We start from the raw sequence: 15,328 nt of genomic DNA on the forward strand, positions 1-15,328 counted from the left end.
TCGTACGACAGGTAAACTCACTATTTCATCGTGAAGTATAGTAGAACAGAGATAAGGATGCAGCAGGGGAAGATCACCAGCCTATATTGTTATCGTAACAATAACAGGAACTAAATTCGACTATGTTGGTCTTCACAGTCGGCATCGAAATGACAGGTGTTGTCTTCTAAGCAATTTCGCCGCAGTCGCTGTATGTCGACTTTCAACGTTTGAGCTCTACAGCAGATCTTGTCAAGACATTCAGGCAATCAGATGAAATTAATCTCTTCTTGACTTGGGGGGGGGGGGGGGAACGCGAACATTCACTGCACAGTCCAACATTCTGGGAAAGATATTGCTGGACAGAGTTGGTGTCGGTTTCTGAGTACTAGAAACAAGACTTTTTATTTGTAATAATAATGTTATTGGTGTTACGTCCCACTAACTACTTTCACGGTTTTCGGAGACGCCAAGGTGCCGGAATTTAGTCCCGCAGGAGTTATTTTACGTACCAGTAAATCTACCGACACGAGGCTGTCGTATTTGAGCACCTTCAAATACCACCGGACTGAGCCAGGATCGAATTTGCCAAGTTCGGGTAAGAAGGCCAACGCCTCAACTGTCTGAGCCACTTAGTCTGGCACTTTTAATTTCAATAGCCTGTTGAGAAAATTATAGTAGTTGTGGTAAAACTTGTTTTAGGGACAAGTACCACTACATAACTATCCCCGGAGGAGAGATGTTCTACACTAAATCAGTATCTGGCCCAAGTACTCAGAAACAGACAGCATTTTGGTGTAGGTATCATTTCTCCAGAATTTGAGACTATTATTATTGCTCGTGCCGTAGAGTAGGTGAAATTTTTACACTCGTTAAAATGTCACCACAGCCCAATTTTCTACAGGACAAATTAGAAACTAAATCATGGTTAAAAATCATCCTGCTGTTTACTGCAAGGATTGTTAATTGATAGTTCTTAAAATCGGTGCTGTTGCTAAATGTATTCATGGTTGTAAAATCTCCTAATAATTTGTTACGTTTTAGGCTAATGCCTGTGTTTCGGGCACGCGTGCGTCCGCTGAGATTGGAATAGGTGACCGCAGCCATCAAATAATTTTGATATATTCCATTCAAAATTGCACTGTATAATCAACTCTAATGACTTCCTTCGAAATTCGCTGTGATCAAATACCGAGTCAGTCAATTTTGACTACCAGGCCTGTATCGAGTGCGCTAAGCGATTAACTTATTGCATTTAGCAATAAAAGAAATGAAGTGTGTTGAAATGGCCGAGCAACAATCACTTTTGCATTTATGACATCAATCGTCACTTTCGCGTTGCCTATGAAATGTCCATAATTTCAATGTATTCGAATTTTTCAATTGCCATCAATTTAGGAAGCTCATAATTACAATGTAAAATCGTTTATAATATTAAGATGCAACACTGATTTACCAACGGTAGATTTGAAAATTAAAATAAAGCCAGAAATTCCACCCTTCACTTAAAAATTAAATTTTAAGTGATTAGGTAAATCTATGTACAAACTTGGCAGTATTACTAGTTATCTTCCCAGCGGAAAAAATGAATATACATACGCTACTCCAAGTAATGCACGTTCATGCGTGGATATAGCGTATTATTTCTGTGTAATACATCCCTGAAAAGTACTGTAATACTCTCTTCTTATCTCTTTCTTTTAAAAGTAAAGTGGCCTATAACAGTACTAAGAAGAAAATAATTTTTCAGCCTTGTATATTGTTTTAGTGTCTGCGATACAGTGTGCTAAATGTAATTTTGAGGCAAGGAAAAATATAGTGAAAAAGTCTTGTCCATGGCAGATTTGTAACTGCCATTTTTATCGATAGAAACATTTAAACGTTATTAGTGATCGGGTTTTGTAAAGTGCTCAAAACTTCTTTGCATATTCTGGTTTATTGCACTTTTTAAAGAGTGAAAATGAATTATACGTGCCGTGCTTTTAATGATATTTCTTCAAAATCAAAACCTCTAAATAATTCACAAGTGCGCATATGTGCACTCCTGCATACTAACAATTCGTCCCCTGTTGATTTGCGAAAGCATTGGAGCCATGCTAGTTACGGAATAACATGTCCTGTTCTGAAAGAGGAAGAGTAGTAACCCGCCCGTTCAGAAGGCACGTGAACCTGTAGTTTTTACACCCTACGATCATCGCTGACGATGTCTACATTATACATTACGAAGGGTATATCCAAAGTGAGAATAAAAACAGTCATCAATGCAAAAGTAATAGAAACGCGACGAAAGCACACAGTTGAAGGCCAAGTTATCGTTCATTTTATGGCAGATCAGTACCTTGTACAGCGCAGAGGCAAGCTTGAACACGACGAGCCATACTCACCACTAAAAGTACAAATTTAGGGGCAGATTATCCCACTCTAGGATAGCAGTTACAGTCAGTTGCTGAATGTTAGCAGAAGGATTAGGACGGTGCGCAACTACTCAGTGCGTGTTCAACACAGTCCATGCCCGCATAATATACTGGCCCAACAATTCACTGTATGCCAATTCATTGATTTTCCACTTTGGCTCGATAGACAAAAGCATTATCACCCACTAGCGCAGTGGCAGCAAATCCAGTAACTAAAGATTGAACGATGTCGTCTCTGTGTACCAGACCACCCATGTTACCCTGGATAGGAATTGGAAGTGTATGTCGACCAAACATGATTTCACCCCAAAACGTCTGATGGCGGCCCACGATTAAGGGCTCGTTCCGTCTCTCACTGGATCGTCTCCAGACTCTAAAGCTCCTATTGTACGCGCGCAAGCTTATGGTGACCTCGACAGATAAGAGCGTACGCTTCGACTGTTCCTGATGCCATAGGCTATGACTTGTTGCTCACCTCACACAAGCTGTCTATGGTGTGGTTTAAGAGGACCTTTCGGCACAGGCCTCCTTTTTACCAGTCCTCCGTCGTTCAGCGGAATTTTTACTGTCTGATATTTTATCTGACTCATCCACTCAGGTGACCCTCCGAAGATCCTGGCGGAACGAGATGGCTGTAGCAGTGGGTCTACGACATGCTGAAAGCAACTAATACCGATCAACCCTGTGAGTTTTTTTTGCACGGACTTCTCGTACTCTATCGGTGAGTAAACGTAAACGTTTCCCCAACTTCGGAGACATCACTCTGACTCATTCCAACATCAGTGGCGACATTCACTTGTCACTGTCCTTGCAGCAGTGTCGCAATTCCAATGCGATCAGTAGTCGAAGTGGGTAAAATGCCTTCTATAGGACTAATAACGAACGTGATCTGGATTTAGCGCCGAGAATAACGGCCGAGAGGATTCCTCATACTGACCACTCGCCACCTCATAATTCGCAGGCCTTCGGGCTGAGCAGCGGCCGCTTGGTATGCCATGACCCTTCGGGGCTCTTGTGCCATAGGGGTTTTGTTTGGATGTCTTAGATATTGGAACCATGTTTGAGGAACCATGACATACACCGTGTGAAAATGTAATTTGCAAAAAATGTTTGAGCACTTAATTCATAGTTTACTTTGAAAGCACGTGTTAATGTGTAGATGTTCTTTATAATATGCTTGTTACCTATTTTCTTTCGCTCACGGGATTTGATATAAATTGACAAGCAATTTGATAATGAATATTTGAAAATGTTCTCAGCATTTAAATTATCTGATATGGCAAACTTACTACATGAAATTGAAATTACACTTGTATCCATATTCACTCCTTTGATTTGTACTTACAGGGACTGTAAACTTTCTACTTGAGTTCCTAAGGAAAGGCACTAATACTTCCCTGATAATCAAATATGGATTTGAGAGTATGTATGTGAACCATGCAATTTTTTTTTTGAGTGGGGTCATGTTTGTATAGATATAAATCCAAGGAGTTCTGTGGTACCTGAAAGCCATCATAGGTCCAGCTACCGAACTTCATCTCACAGCGTTGATCATCAAAGGGGAACCACGTAATGTCTATCTTGCATGTGCTCTTGAAGATGCCCGGTGGAACGTACAAGCAGCTACCGTTATTTCTGACCACAACGTTTGTAGGATACGTCCCGTCGAAACCCTCATCAGCGCTTGTGGTAGAAAAGTTGGAAAAGCATCTTGTTACTGGCATATGATTGACAATAGTTCCGATGGGAAGGGAATACAATATACTTTGTCCGATCGCTCCTCAGGTGAACAAAAATGCAACTTAAAGAGTGGCTAATAAAATTGTACTGTGGATTCAAATGAAAGTAACATAATTTAAATGAATTAATTTTTTAATATTCTGTTATTGTGATTTTATAATTAAAATGATTTTGAATAAGCTTAGAATTCATTTTTTCATTTCATTTAAATTTTAATTTAGATCAAAGGACTAATTTTGAAGGAAGGACTGTTTTTAGCCGTGGCAGCATGTTTTCTGTGGGAGTATCACTGTTGACCTCTACTAGTAGAAGATACATTGGCAGGACCCCAATGTGTCTCCCACCAGATCAGGTGAAATAGTACACAGTGGCCCAACAACAACGGCATCTGGTAGTCGTACTTGGCACCGGGCAGGCAAAACAACAGAGCGCTAACAGAAGAATTGTTTAGATTCCCCTTTTGATTTCAATTTAATAGGCGAATTTTAGGTGGTAAGTGTCATATATAGATTTTTGTTCATATTTTAAAAGGATTTACTCCCACGATGGGTATTTTTTCATATTTTAAAATCATATTTAATGACACTTATATAAAACAAGTAGAAGGTTGTATATATAGAAAAAGGATACAGTATAGATATTGTTACTTAAGATAGAAAAATACTGTCAAAATAGAATAGAAGAAAACTGAAATGAAGAAAATAGATAAATGAAAAATAAGAAATAGAAGAAGGAAGCTTAGTGTTGACTTGCATAATTAAGGTGGAAATTAGGTGGATTTTGTCTTAATGTATTAGGGCAAGTGGTTAATTGGGCGACTCCTGGCAGTGATGACACCACCTGGTGCTGGTCACGGGCCGACGGAAGTCTTCCTTTAGCCTGCTTGCCGTCCCTGCGAAATATTTACACAGGTGATTTTAACAATATGCCAATATTAGTTGAGTGAGATTACTAAAAAATGTAATAATCATATAGTATAATCAAGATTAGTCTAAAAAGGCTTTATTATAGTGTTCTGTTTTATATAGGACGCTTAAGGGTATAGATTTTTTTTTTTACCTTTAGGTCAGTGTCCTGAAAGCAGATCTAGCAAAATATTATAGATTTTTATATAGGTTAGAAGCATCATCATAATCATCATGTAAGATCATCGTATCCGACAGGATTTTTAATACAAGGATATTAAGGGAAATAATGCCGTCTATGTACGCTCTAGCCTTCAAGAACGGAATAACAATATATATAAAGCTTCCCAAACGGAATAGCTTCATTTATATTACCGTGCATTGAATTAGAGCATACATGATTTTTTTTACGTGGTATGCAAGCCTAGTGTGCTTAGATTAGATATTTTATTTTTATTGAAAATATGAAAAATAATGTAATAATCATAAGTATTAAAATCATTTTATGATTATTTTCATAAGTCAGAAATAAAATAGTATAATTTCTTTTTTAAATATTAATTTTAAATTAGCAGACTAGACGGAGACCATGTAAGAAAAGTGTTTTTAATAAGAAAAGCGTTTTGTGTTTTCTGAGGATCTGGATTTGGACAGGAGGGTTGAATAAACCAACATCTCTACATACCAAAAGTTGCAGGCAGTTAGAAGGCAAGCTACACTACTGTACTGAACATTGGACGACTCCAGATGGCCATTGTTGCAGACCTGTGCTCACACCCTAGCGTTTAAAGCTACACTGAAATTAAACTCACAGTCTGAAAGAAGCCACGGAGGAAGTTTCCTTAACTGAATTCCAATGTTATTTAAAAAATCGAAAAATAAAACTGCTTGTAGTTACATCCACTGAAATGCAGAAATAGGCATCAGAGTTTAATAAATTAAACATTAAATATCTGTTTCTGGTAAGTATAATTATCAGTGCATAAATTACACCTGAGTAACCATCATCGTAGAAGCACTTTTTCATACACTAATAATAGTGCCATTCTGGAATGAAATTGAATTTGTGATGTATATCCGTAGAGTCTCCTTACTCCATTTTTTGTAGCTGAAATTAATGAATTTAGGAAACTCTTCCAATAAATTCCATCCGGCTGGCTCATTAATCTCAGCCGCGATGCAAGTGACAAGACAAAGCACCGCAGATGCGGCTCTTGGAATGAAGAAGAGAGAGAAAGTGTTTGTGGAGATCATGACTGCACAGCTTCCAAACTTACTTTAATAGACTGTCATTAAGAGTGAACGATCTCTTCAGAACTATACTAATAGCTTACGTTCCCTCACTACAAAAAGGCGATTCGAAAAAAATCACCGAAGATATTTGTATAATTAAAGAATGCATACTTCTAAAGAAGAATTATATTTCACAAGTAGTTCTCATTCCAGAATAGTTCTATTAAAGACATTTATTACACAAATACCCACTTCTTGGTACAACAGAGAAAAAATATAAAAAAGACAGTTTATGCGTTATCCATATAGATAATTTATTCATTGCTTAAGCATAAATAGTTTTCACCCAGACACAGGCATGGTATTTGTTACTTGCGGAAACATATTTTCCAAATTCAACTTTGTGAAACTACCAAAATATTCGTTAAATTGACTGGATGGTTATAATATTTCTTAATATTTTGGAAGCAAATTACATACTAATCTACATTTTCTGTAATGCTAATTCTGATATCAGATGAATTCGTTGTGATCTGACGTCGATTACTGAAGGACCTGATACCGCCAGCATACATCTAGATGTGAAATCTGGAAGACATTAAATTTTCCAGACGGATTTATTTAAGTGTTTCGGTGCAGAGGCAGTAGATTAATAATCAGGAATGATAATTGATAAAGCAGCTGTTACAGATGAGATGTAATTGTTTTCGCTGAATCCTGACTTTAATTCTTGCGAGTATATAATAATAATAATAATAATAATAATAATAATAATAATAATAATAATAATAAGTCGAAACCGGATATAAAGACTCCGAAGTGACTGCCAATTATCGGTCGTCATACGCGTTATTCGCATAAACTGGTATTTTTGCTGCTATAAATTCCATATAAGCGTGTTTTAGGCTGTACACTTACATGGTTTATCAGAATAAAGTTAAAAATAAAAAAACCCAAGCAAAAGAAGTACTGTATTTACAATACGGTATTTGTAGAGTGGGACTGGGAGGAATTTTTCTTCCGCTGTACGTACAGAAATAATATGCCAGCAAAACAAAAATGGCTGAAAAATAACGTAGCAGTTACTTTGTCACAGTTACATGCCTGTCACTGTTACAAATGTAATGAGGACAAAAAATAACAGGTTACCGAGTAACGACAACAGAATAACGTACTAGTGAAAACAGTAACTGGGAACTGTCACTAGTAACAGCTTACAGACACAGAATGTGACCTTCACAGATTTCAGATAGTACGCATGTCTTCCATGTGAGAGCGCTTTCGTAGGAGATTGCTTTAAGTCAAATACACTATAGTGTATAATATACTCTATAGTGTATTTGTTTAAGTTGTTGCTGTCATCTGGAAACCAAAGTGTAAATTGTTATGTCATAGTCAAGTGCTCAGGGTAATCGTTGACTCAGACATCGCGCAGGACTTCCTACATTATAATATTATTATAAGTTTCATCCGTATAATTTTTCTTGAACCATGAATAAATTAGTATGCTAACTTTCCATTTGATATTATAGATATCATATTATAGATAACTTAACATTACTCTTGTACCGGTTTGTGTCGAGGTCTTGTCTTCTATCCTTGATCGGGGCATTGTCAAACTCACTCCTCTAGATTTCAGAAAAGAAGGTATATTGTCTTCTCATTGCATCCGGTGTCTGCCTCTCGTTAACTTTATAGCAAAGAGGAATGCGTGTTTTGCAGCACCGACTTTCAACAGTGTAGTGATGCGTGCGCGCATGTGCGAGTGATGAATGGGACCATGGGCGCCCTCAAGGGGCGGGGCTTAAAGTCCCCCCCCCCGCTGGAATTCTAAAAAGGTTGATGTTCAGTTGTTTAATAAATATCATACCAGATTATTTCATAAACTGAACTTACTGACAGTCATCTAGCATCTGTTACAACCGGACATTTCTGTAAACAATTTAATGTTCCTGATGTTATATTGGATTTTATATTCGAGAAAATTGTTAATGTGCCCCCCTCCCCTGGAAAAGATCCTGCGGGCGCCCATGAATGGGACTCCGCAACACAGCTGTAAGCCGTGACCAGGCTGTGACCAATAACAGGTAAGTAAGGTTGGACGTTATTTTTAGCTGTTACTTTACTGTAGCAGTCACAGATGTAGCAGTTAAACAAAAATGACCGATTGTCTCACCTCTACAGCAACATATAAAATAATAAGCGTGGAAATAAGTAGCAACAATGTATACCGATCAATAAATGTCACGCGCGGTCTTGGCTAATAGCCTACATGAGGTGATCTCTTCGTCCTTCCGAATTGTAGAAATATTTGAGTGTGATACACCTAATTCCTTCGCGATGCTGACGTTTCTCTCCACATTTTCTGATCACCCATGTTATGTGTGACTTTTCTTCAATATTGAATACTTCCCCTCCTTTTTTTACGACATCTTCACAGCGATGATTGCCTTGACTATACAGTAGGATTTAGACGGGACCGTTAGATTACGCCGTTATATCCAATACGTCGTTAAAAGCAATGTTGCAGTAAACGGTTTCGACTGTAATAATAATAATAATAATAATAATAATAATAATAATAATAATGATTTTACGTCCTACTAACTACTGTTAAGGTTATTGGGGAAGTTAAAGTGCCATGAATTTCTCCCGGAAGTGTCCTTAAAGCTGGTCCCGTGATCTATGGGTAACGAGCTTACGTTTAACCCGGAATCCCTGGGTACGACTTCCAGCCAGTTCAGGGATTTTTACCCTATCTGAGGACTCGTTCGTGATTCTTTCCCTACGTCAGAACCATTGAAGAGCTATCTGATGGAAAGAGAATAGTCCTAGTCTAGAAAGCCAAGAGAGTTCATTTTGCTAAGAACCTTCACCTCATAAACTGCAGTCCCCCTAAAGGTGGGGCCGGTAGAATAACGCCCGAAGTATCTCCTGCCTGTTGTAGTAGGCGACTAAAAGGTGTCCCAGGGCTCCCAACATTTCAAGAGTAGGTTGACGACCATTGGGACCTGAGCTGAATCCTGACATTGTTACCACTTACTTGTACCAGGCTCCTCATTTTCATCTGTACTCTCCGACCTACCTTGGTCAACGCTTCTTTTTTCATTTTTCATTTTCACGCCCTTCGTGGCTCTTTTCTTCCTTTGGCCAATACCTTCATTTTTCGAAGTGTCGGATCCTTTCCATTTGTTCCATTTGTTATATAGATTTTTTTTTGCTAGTTGCTTTACGTCGCACCGACACAGATAGGTCTTATGGCGACGATGGGACAGGAAAGGGCTAGGACAGGGAAGGAGGCGGCTGTGACCTTAATTAAGGTACAGCCCCAGCATTTGCCTGGTGTGAAAATGGGAAACCACGGAAAACCATTTTCAGGGCTGCCGACAGTGGGGTTCGAATACTGGATACTGACCGCACTTAAGCGACTGCAGCTATCGAGCTCGGTAGTGTTATATAGAGGATGGTTGCCTAGTTTTACTTCGTCTTAAGACAATAATCGCTACCAATCACCACCTCATAAACTGCACGCCCTCGGGCTGAGCAGTCGTCACTTGATAAGCCAATGGTCGTCAGTACTGAAGTGCTACGGGATTTTCTTTGTTTAGAAGTTCTAACCCATGATCGAACTGGACAGCTTGGGTCCAGAAATCCATTGTAGTACTGCCTGAGCCACTCAGTCCAACAAAAAGGAGAATAATAACAACAGAATTTTGAATAATTATAAATGCGAGAAAGTTTTTCAGCGGAATGAAAATGTAAGAACGTTGAAATCAAAATTTTGATTGGTGGTTGACCGCTTGAGCCGACGCTGTGGTGTAGGGGTAGCGTGCCTGCATCTTACCAGGAGGGCTCGAGTTCGATTTCCGACCAAGTCAGGGATTTATACCTATATCTGCGGGCTGGTTCGAGGTTCACTTAGTCTGCGTGATTACAATTGAGGAGCTATTTCACGGTGAGATAGCGGCCCCGGTCTAGGAAGCCAAGAATAACGGCCAAGAGGATTCGTCATGCTGACCACATGACACCTCTTAATCTGCAGGCCTTCGGGTTGAGCAGCGATCACTTGGTAGGCCATGGCTACACAGTACATAATTATGAATTCACTGAGTTATCAGTGGCAATCTTCAATATGTTTCAGGAATAAGATAATTTCGGAAAACAATTTATCCATACATAACTATGCTGTAAGGGAATGAAATATGACAGATTTTAAAAGGTGTAATTCCACTGAAGTAAATTTAACAAACATATACTTAACTCTTCTGGTAGGAAATGAAATTATTCTAGCAAATAAACCACAATTTCCAGAGCAATAGAACGAATTGTTGATGTTTGTGCAAATCATATGCGTGTTCATTGTCGACTATCGGTGATGCTATTTTGAAGTATTAATATATATAAATTAGGATATAGAATTAGTGAATTGAAATTAATCAATTTTATTGGATGAAGTACATGAGGATGAAACTGAAAATAGAGTCTCTCTGCTCGTTTGGAAGTACAGTAATTGAATATTTTATTGTCTTGTAGAATATAGAAAGTGCATTCAAACTTTAATACGAATGCTCTAAAATGACATACAAAAAAAGATTTATTATAGTACTGACATACTTTTTACATTAAAATTAAGTCTGAGATCCATACCTTTTGCTTCCTTTTGAAACAGTATTGCCATTGTCATTTCCTGGATTAGATTGTAGGGTATACTGCATATATAGAATATATGAAGTCTACATCAAAATATGTTCCAAGTTACCCAGTTTTACTACCATTTCTCATTGGAAGATTTGTTAAATGGGGAACGGTATTTTACTTGAACAGAAATACAGTACAGTATATCAGCAATAGCTCCACTCTGAAGGTAATACCTACCAAACAATGATTACAGTGTTTTTATCCTTCATCGAGTTATTTTTAATTTACCTTGATTTTCAGAGAGAATAATAATTATAAAAAGAATAACAACAAGAAGTACAAAGTAGAAGACCTATAAAATATTGCTGCCAAAACAGGATTAAGAATTTTCTTCGAAAAAGTATTCATAGGCGCAGACAAAGCAGATGGAACGGACAGAATTCTAACTCAATTTGTGGACACTCATCGCACTCATAAATTTAAATTTCTGGGAGAAATTCTCACTCCCAATGGAAATGCAAAAGGGGCATTAAAGAGAGGGCGAGGAGGATGGGAATGACCTTCAGATTATGCCATGACACCTGGAAGTCCCAAGTCCATCTCCATTCAAGCCAAATTAAAACATTACTACACAATTAGCAGAACGGACTGCCTTTATTGAGCAGAAACACTGAAAAGGCCACTGGCGAAGCCACGGAACCATCTCGGCCGAAGGTCAAGAAAGGAGTAGCCTATGACTTAAGTATCTTTGCGAGAATGCAAACAGTAAGGCATCAGTCTACGAGATAGACGGGCAGGTAGGTTGTTTAAACGTGGTCCATAGATGGCCGTATCGATAAATAATAATAATAATAATAATAATAATAATAATAATAATAATAATAATAATAATAATAATACCGAGCTCTATAGCTGCAGTCGCTTAAGTGCGGCCAGTATCCAGTATTCGGGAGATAGTAGGTTCGAACCCCACTGTCGGCAGCCCTGGAAATGGTTTCCGTGGTTTCCCATTTTCACACCAGGCAAATGCTGGGGCTGTACCTTAATTAAGGCCACGGCCGCTTCCTTCCCACTCCTAGCCCTTTCCTGTCCCATCGTCGCCATAAGACCTATCTGTGTCGGAGCGAAGTAAAACAACTAGCAAAAAATATATATATATATATATATAATAGGTACTCAATATTTAGATGAATTTGGAGTTGACCTAAACTCAATTAAGCATAATTAGACAGACTCTCACTGAAACAAATCAACCACAGCACTAAAAACTGAGTAGGGTACGGAAAAATTAACAAGGCTAATAAATATACTACGTGAGTGAAATTATTCAGATTAATGGAAGCAAACAGATCAAGAGCAAGAAAATAACTAACATACCAACAGACTAAATATACCTACAAAAAATATCTCAAGGAAAACTAAAATCAAACACTGCGATGCAATAATCAAAGAAGCTAGTCTGTATGCCACAGACTGCATGTTCTCTACGAAAATCGGTGAAATATAAGACTTAGAGGAAAAAGGAAAGGAAAATATTGAAGAAAATCCGCGTACCGTTGGAAACGGAGGAAGGAGAATTTAGACATGGGAGGAATAAAGATCTATACAAGAACGAAGGAAATGAAGGGATGTCAGACACGATCAGAGAGAAGAGAATTAACATTTTTAGTCACATGAAATGGAAATGGCGTATGGCTTTTAGTGCCGGGAGTGTCCGAGGACATGTTCGGCTCGCCAGGTGCAGGTCTTATGATTTGACTCTCGTAGGCGACCTGCGCGTCTCGATGAGGATGAAATGATGATGAAGACGACACATACACCCAGCCCCCGTGCCAGCGAAATTAACCAATGATGGTTAAAATTCCCGACCCTCCCGGGAATCGAACCCGGGACCCTTGTGACCAAAGGCCAGCACACCATGGAGCCGGACCTTGGTCACATAATGAGGATGGATGAAAGCAGATTGACAAAACGAATGTTGAACCATATTTACATAAGGATTAATGGCAACAAGTGGACTCAAGGAGTAAAAGAAAGATTGGAATAACAGAAAATAGAATACAAGACAGAACAGCTTTCAGAACATCGATACAAAATTTTAACGGATTCCAGAAGACGAAGAGGAAGAAAGGGGGGGCCCCATCGATCTTGCATTCTAATGCTCAAGAAGCCAAACATACACACGACCCCCGAGTCATTGGAATCAACCAATAAAGATTGATATCCCAGACCCGGCCGGGAATCGAATCCGAGACCCTATGGGCCAGAGGCCAGCCCGGCAACCGTTTAGCCATAGAGCCAGACAGAAGTAAGCACGTGTCCTCGTCTCGAGATGGTGCAATTCTTTTCAAGCACACCCCGAATCGAGGAGAGCTGCATGTATAATTTTAACCACATAGCATACCATTCTTAAATTTCTTAAATCATAGTTCAACTTGATTTCCTCTGGGACAGGAATGCCAACGTTATAAAATAAACAATGGGAATCAGATAAATATTTGCTTACTATTATTATTATTATTATTATTATTATTATTATTATTATTGAATTTCCAATGAAAATAGAAGGAAACCCTATTGTGCAAAAGCATATTAGGGCTATAGTTTATCAATTACATACAATTTGCAACAGACTGAATATTATGATGAAAGCTTATTCAAGATGCAGTGGATGAAAGTTAAACAATTATTATAACAACCTTTTTTTAATATATGAAAAAGGGGTTCGTTCAATTCAGTGTCACAAAAGTTCAGGTGATATGGTAGGGTATATCTTGGTCTTTCGAAAGCAGGACAATCAAAAATTAAATGCTGCACTGTTTGAGATGATCCACAAAAGCATAAGTAACCATCTGAGACATTGATGTTAAATCGCTCGAAATATGATTTAAATTTGCCATGGCCAGATAGAAATTGTGTAAGCACAAATTTAGGCACGAGCACTTTGCACTGGAATCGGTGCTGGATCTCAGGAAAGACCAGTTCCCTAGTTACAGATCCTTTCGTGCTTGTGGTCCAGATGTTATTCCACTGAAGTAATGTGTGATTTCTAAGCTTCCTTTTCAGGTAATATATCGGAGCTTTGTCATATGACACTTCCATCGCAGATTTTGCAGCTTCTTTTGCTAACAGGTCTGCTTTCTCATTTCCAATTTTCCCCGTGTGTCCACGATCCCAGTTTAAACACACGTGGGGGCCATTCTGGATTATGGATATTATGTCAGAAGCTATGGGATTTAAATTATACGTGTCATTTATTGCGTTAGTGCTGCTTGTGAGTCACTGTATACCTTTGCATTTTGCCATTATCTATGCACCAGTGCAGTGCTGACTTTATGGCCCAAAGTTCAGATTGAAAACTGAACAGTCTGAAGAAATCTTATGTTGTTCTGAAAATATTTCAAGATCGTTTTCATATACCACGAAGGCACATACATCTTGGTCATATTGATCATTGTCCGGTATGCGTGAGCCGTCTGGATATATTATGGAGTCATGCGAGCTTGAGCAACGACCGCTGACAAGTTTCTTAAAGATGCTAGGATGTCCAGATTGAAAATAATTGCTCTGTTCCTCCACGGTAATCTTGATAATGGGCGCTGATGAGATTCTATTTTTCTTGAGTAAAGCATGCTGAGCCCTGCAAATTGCAGTAAAAAATAATGGTTCAATTCCTGCAATAATAAGTGCAGCATCAGTGGACGTTGCGCGGTAGGCGCAGGAAATTTGAAGAGCAAATTCTCTTTCAAGTTGCATTAAATTCTTTTGAGCCAATTCCCTTTCCAGTACAAAGCGGAGTGAAGAGGCACAGTATAAAATCAATGGTATAAAGGCTGTGTTGTAGATTACTCGCAGTACGTCAGAATTGAGTCCCCCATGAAGGCCTGCACGCAACAGTTATACCTTGTATGAATTTGTTGGCTTTGTTTTCCAGCCTATGAAAATGAGCTCTAAAAATGAGATGTTTATCTAACACAACCCCTAAATACAGGAAATGATCTTCCAAGATTATTCTGTGACCATTCATCACAATTTTTGGATTTTTAACTTTCTTTCTTTCTTTGGTCTTTGTTGGATTAAACTGGAGTTTGTTGTTCTCCCCCAATTTTGGAAGATATCGTTGATGATGATGCTTGTTGTTTTAAGGGGCCGAACATCGAAGGTCATCGGCCCCTAATGGTACGAAATGAAATAACAAAAATTTCAAACGCATCCACTGACCAAAATAAAAATAAAATTTATCATGAAGAATGAATGGATAGACATGAACCCAACAAAAACAAGAAAAAACAAAAAACAAAAAATGGATCAGACTCAAAACAGATCGAAAATATTATTATTACCGACCAAGGAACCACTTATAAAGCACAATGATGCTTGGTGTCTACATGGGGTGCAAAATCCACGTCTAGGGCCCCA

General features: G+C 38.5%; 1 protein-coding gene across 1 annotated transcript in view; it reads right to left on the reverse strand.

Moving 5' to 3' along the window:
- LOC136872183 (neuronal acetylcholine receptor subunit alpha-7) overlaps positions 1 to 15,328 on the reverse strand; it is a 324,332-nt gene that overhangs the window by 216,928 nt on the left and 92,076 nt on the right. Inside the window, exon 5 of the mRNA XM_067146019.2 lies at positions 3,896 to 4,076. Within this exon, the coding sequence (XP_067002120.2) occupies positions 3,896 to 4,076 (181 nt within the window). The remainder of the gene's footprint in view (positions 1 to 3,895; positions 4,077 to 15,328) is intronic.

This window comes from Anabrus simplex, chromosome 4, assembly GCF_040414725.1.
Source record: "Anabrus simplex isolate iqAnaSimp1 chromosome 4, ASM4041472v1, whole genome shotgun sequence".
Lineage (NCBI taxonomy): Eukaryota > Metazoa > Arthropoda > Insecta > Orthoptera > Tettigoniidae > Anabrus > Anabrus simplex.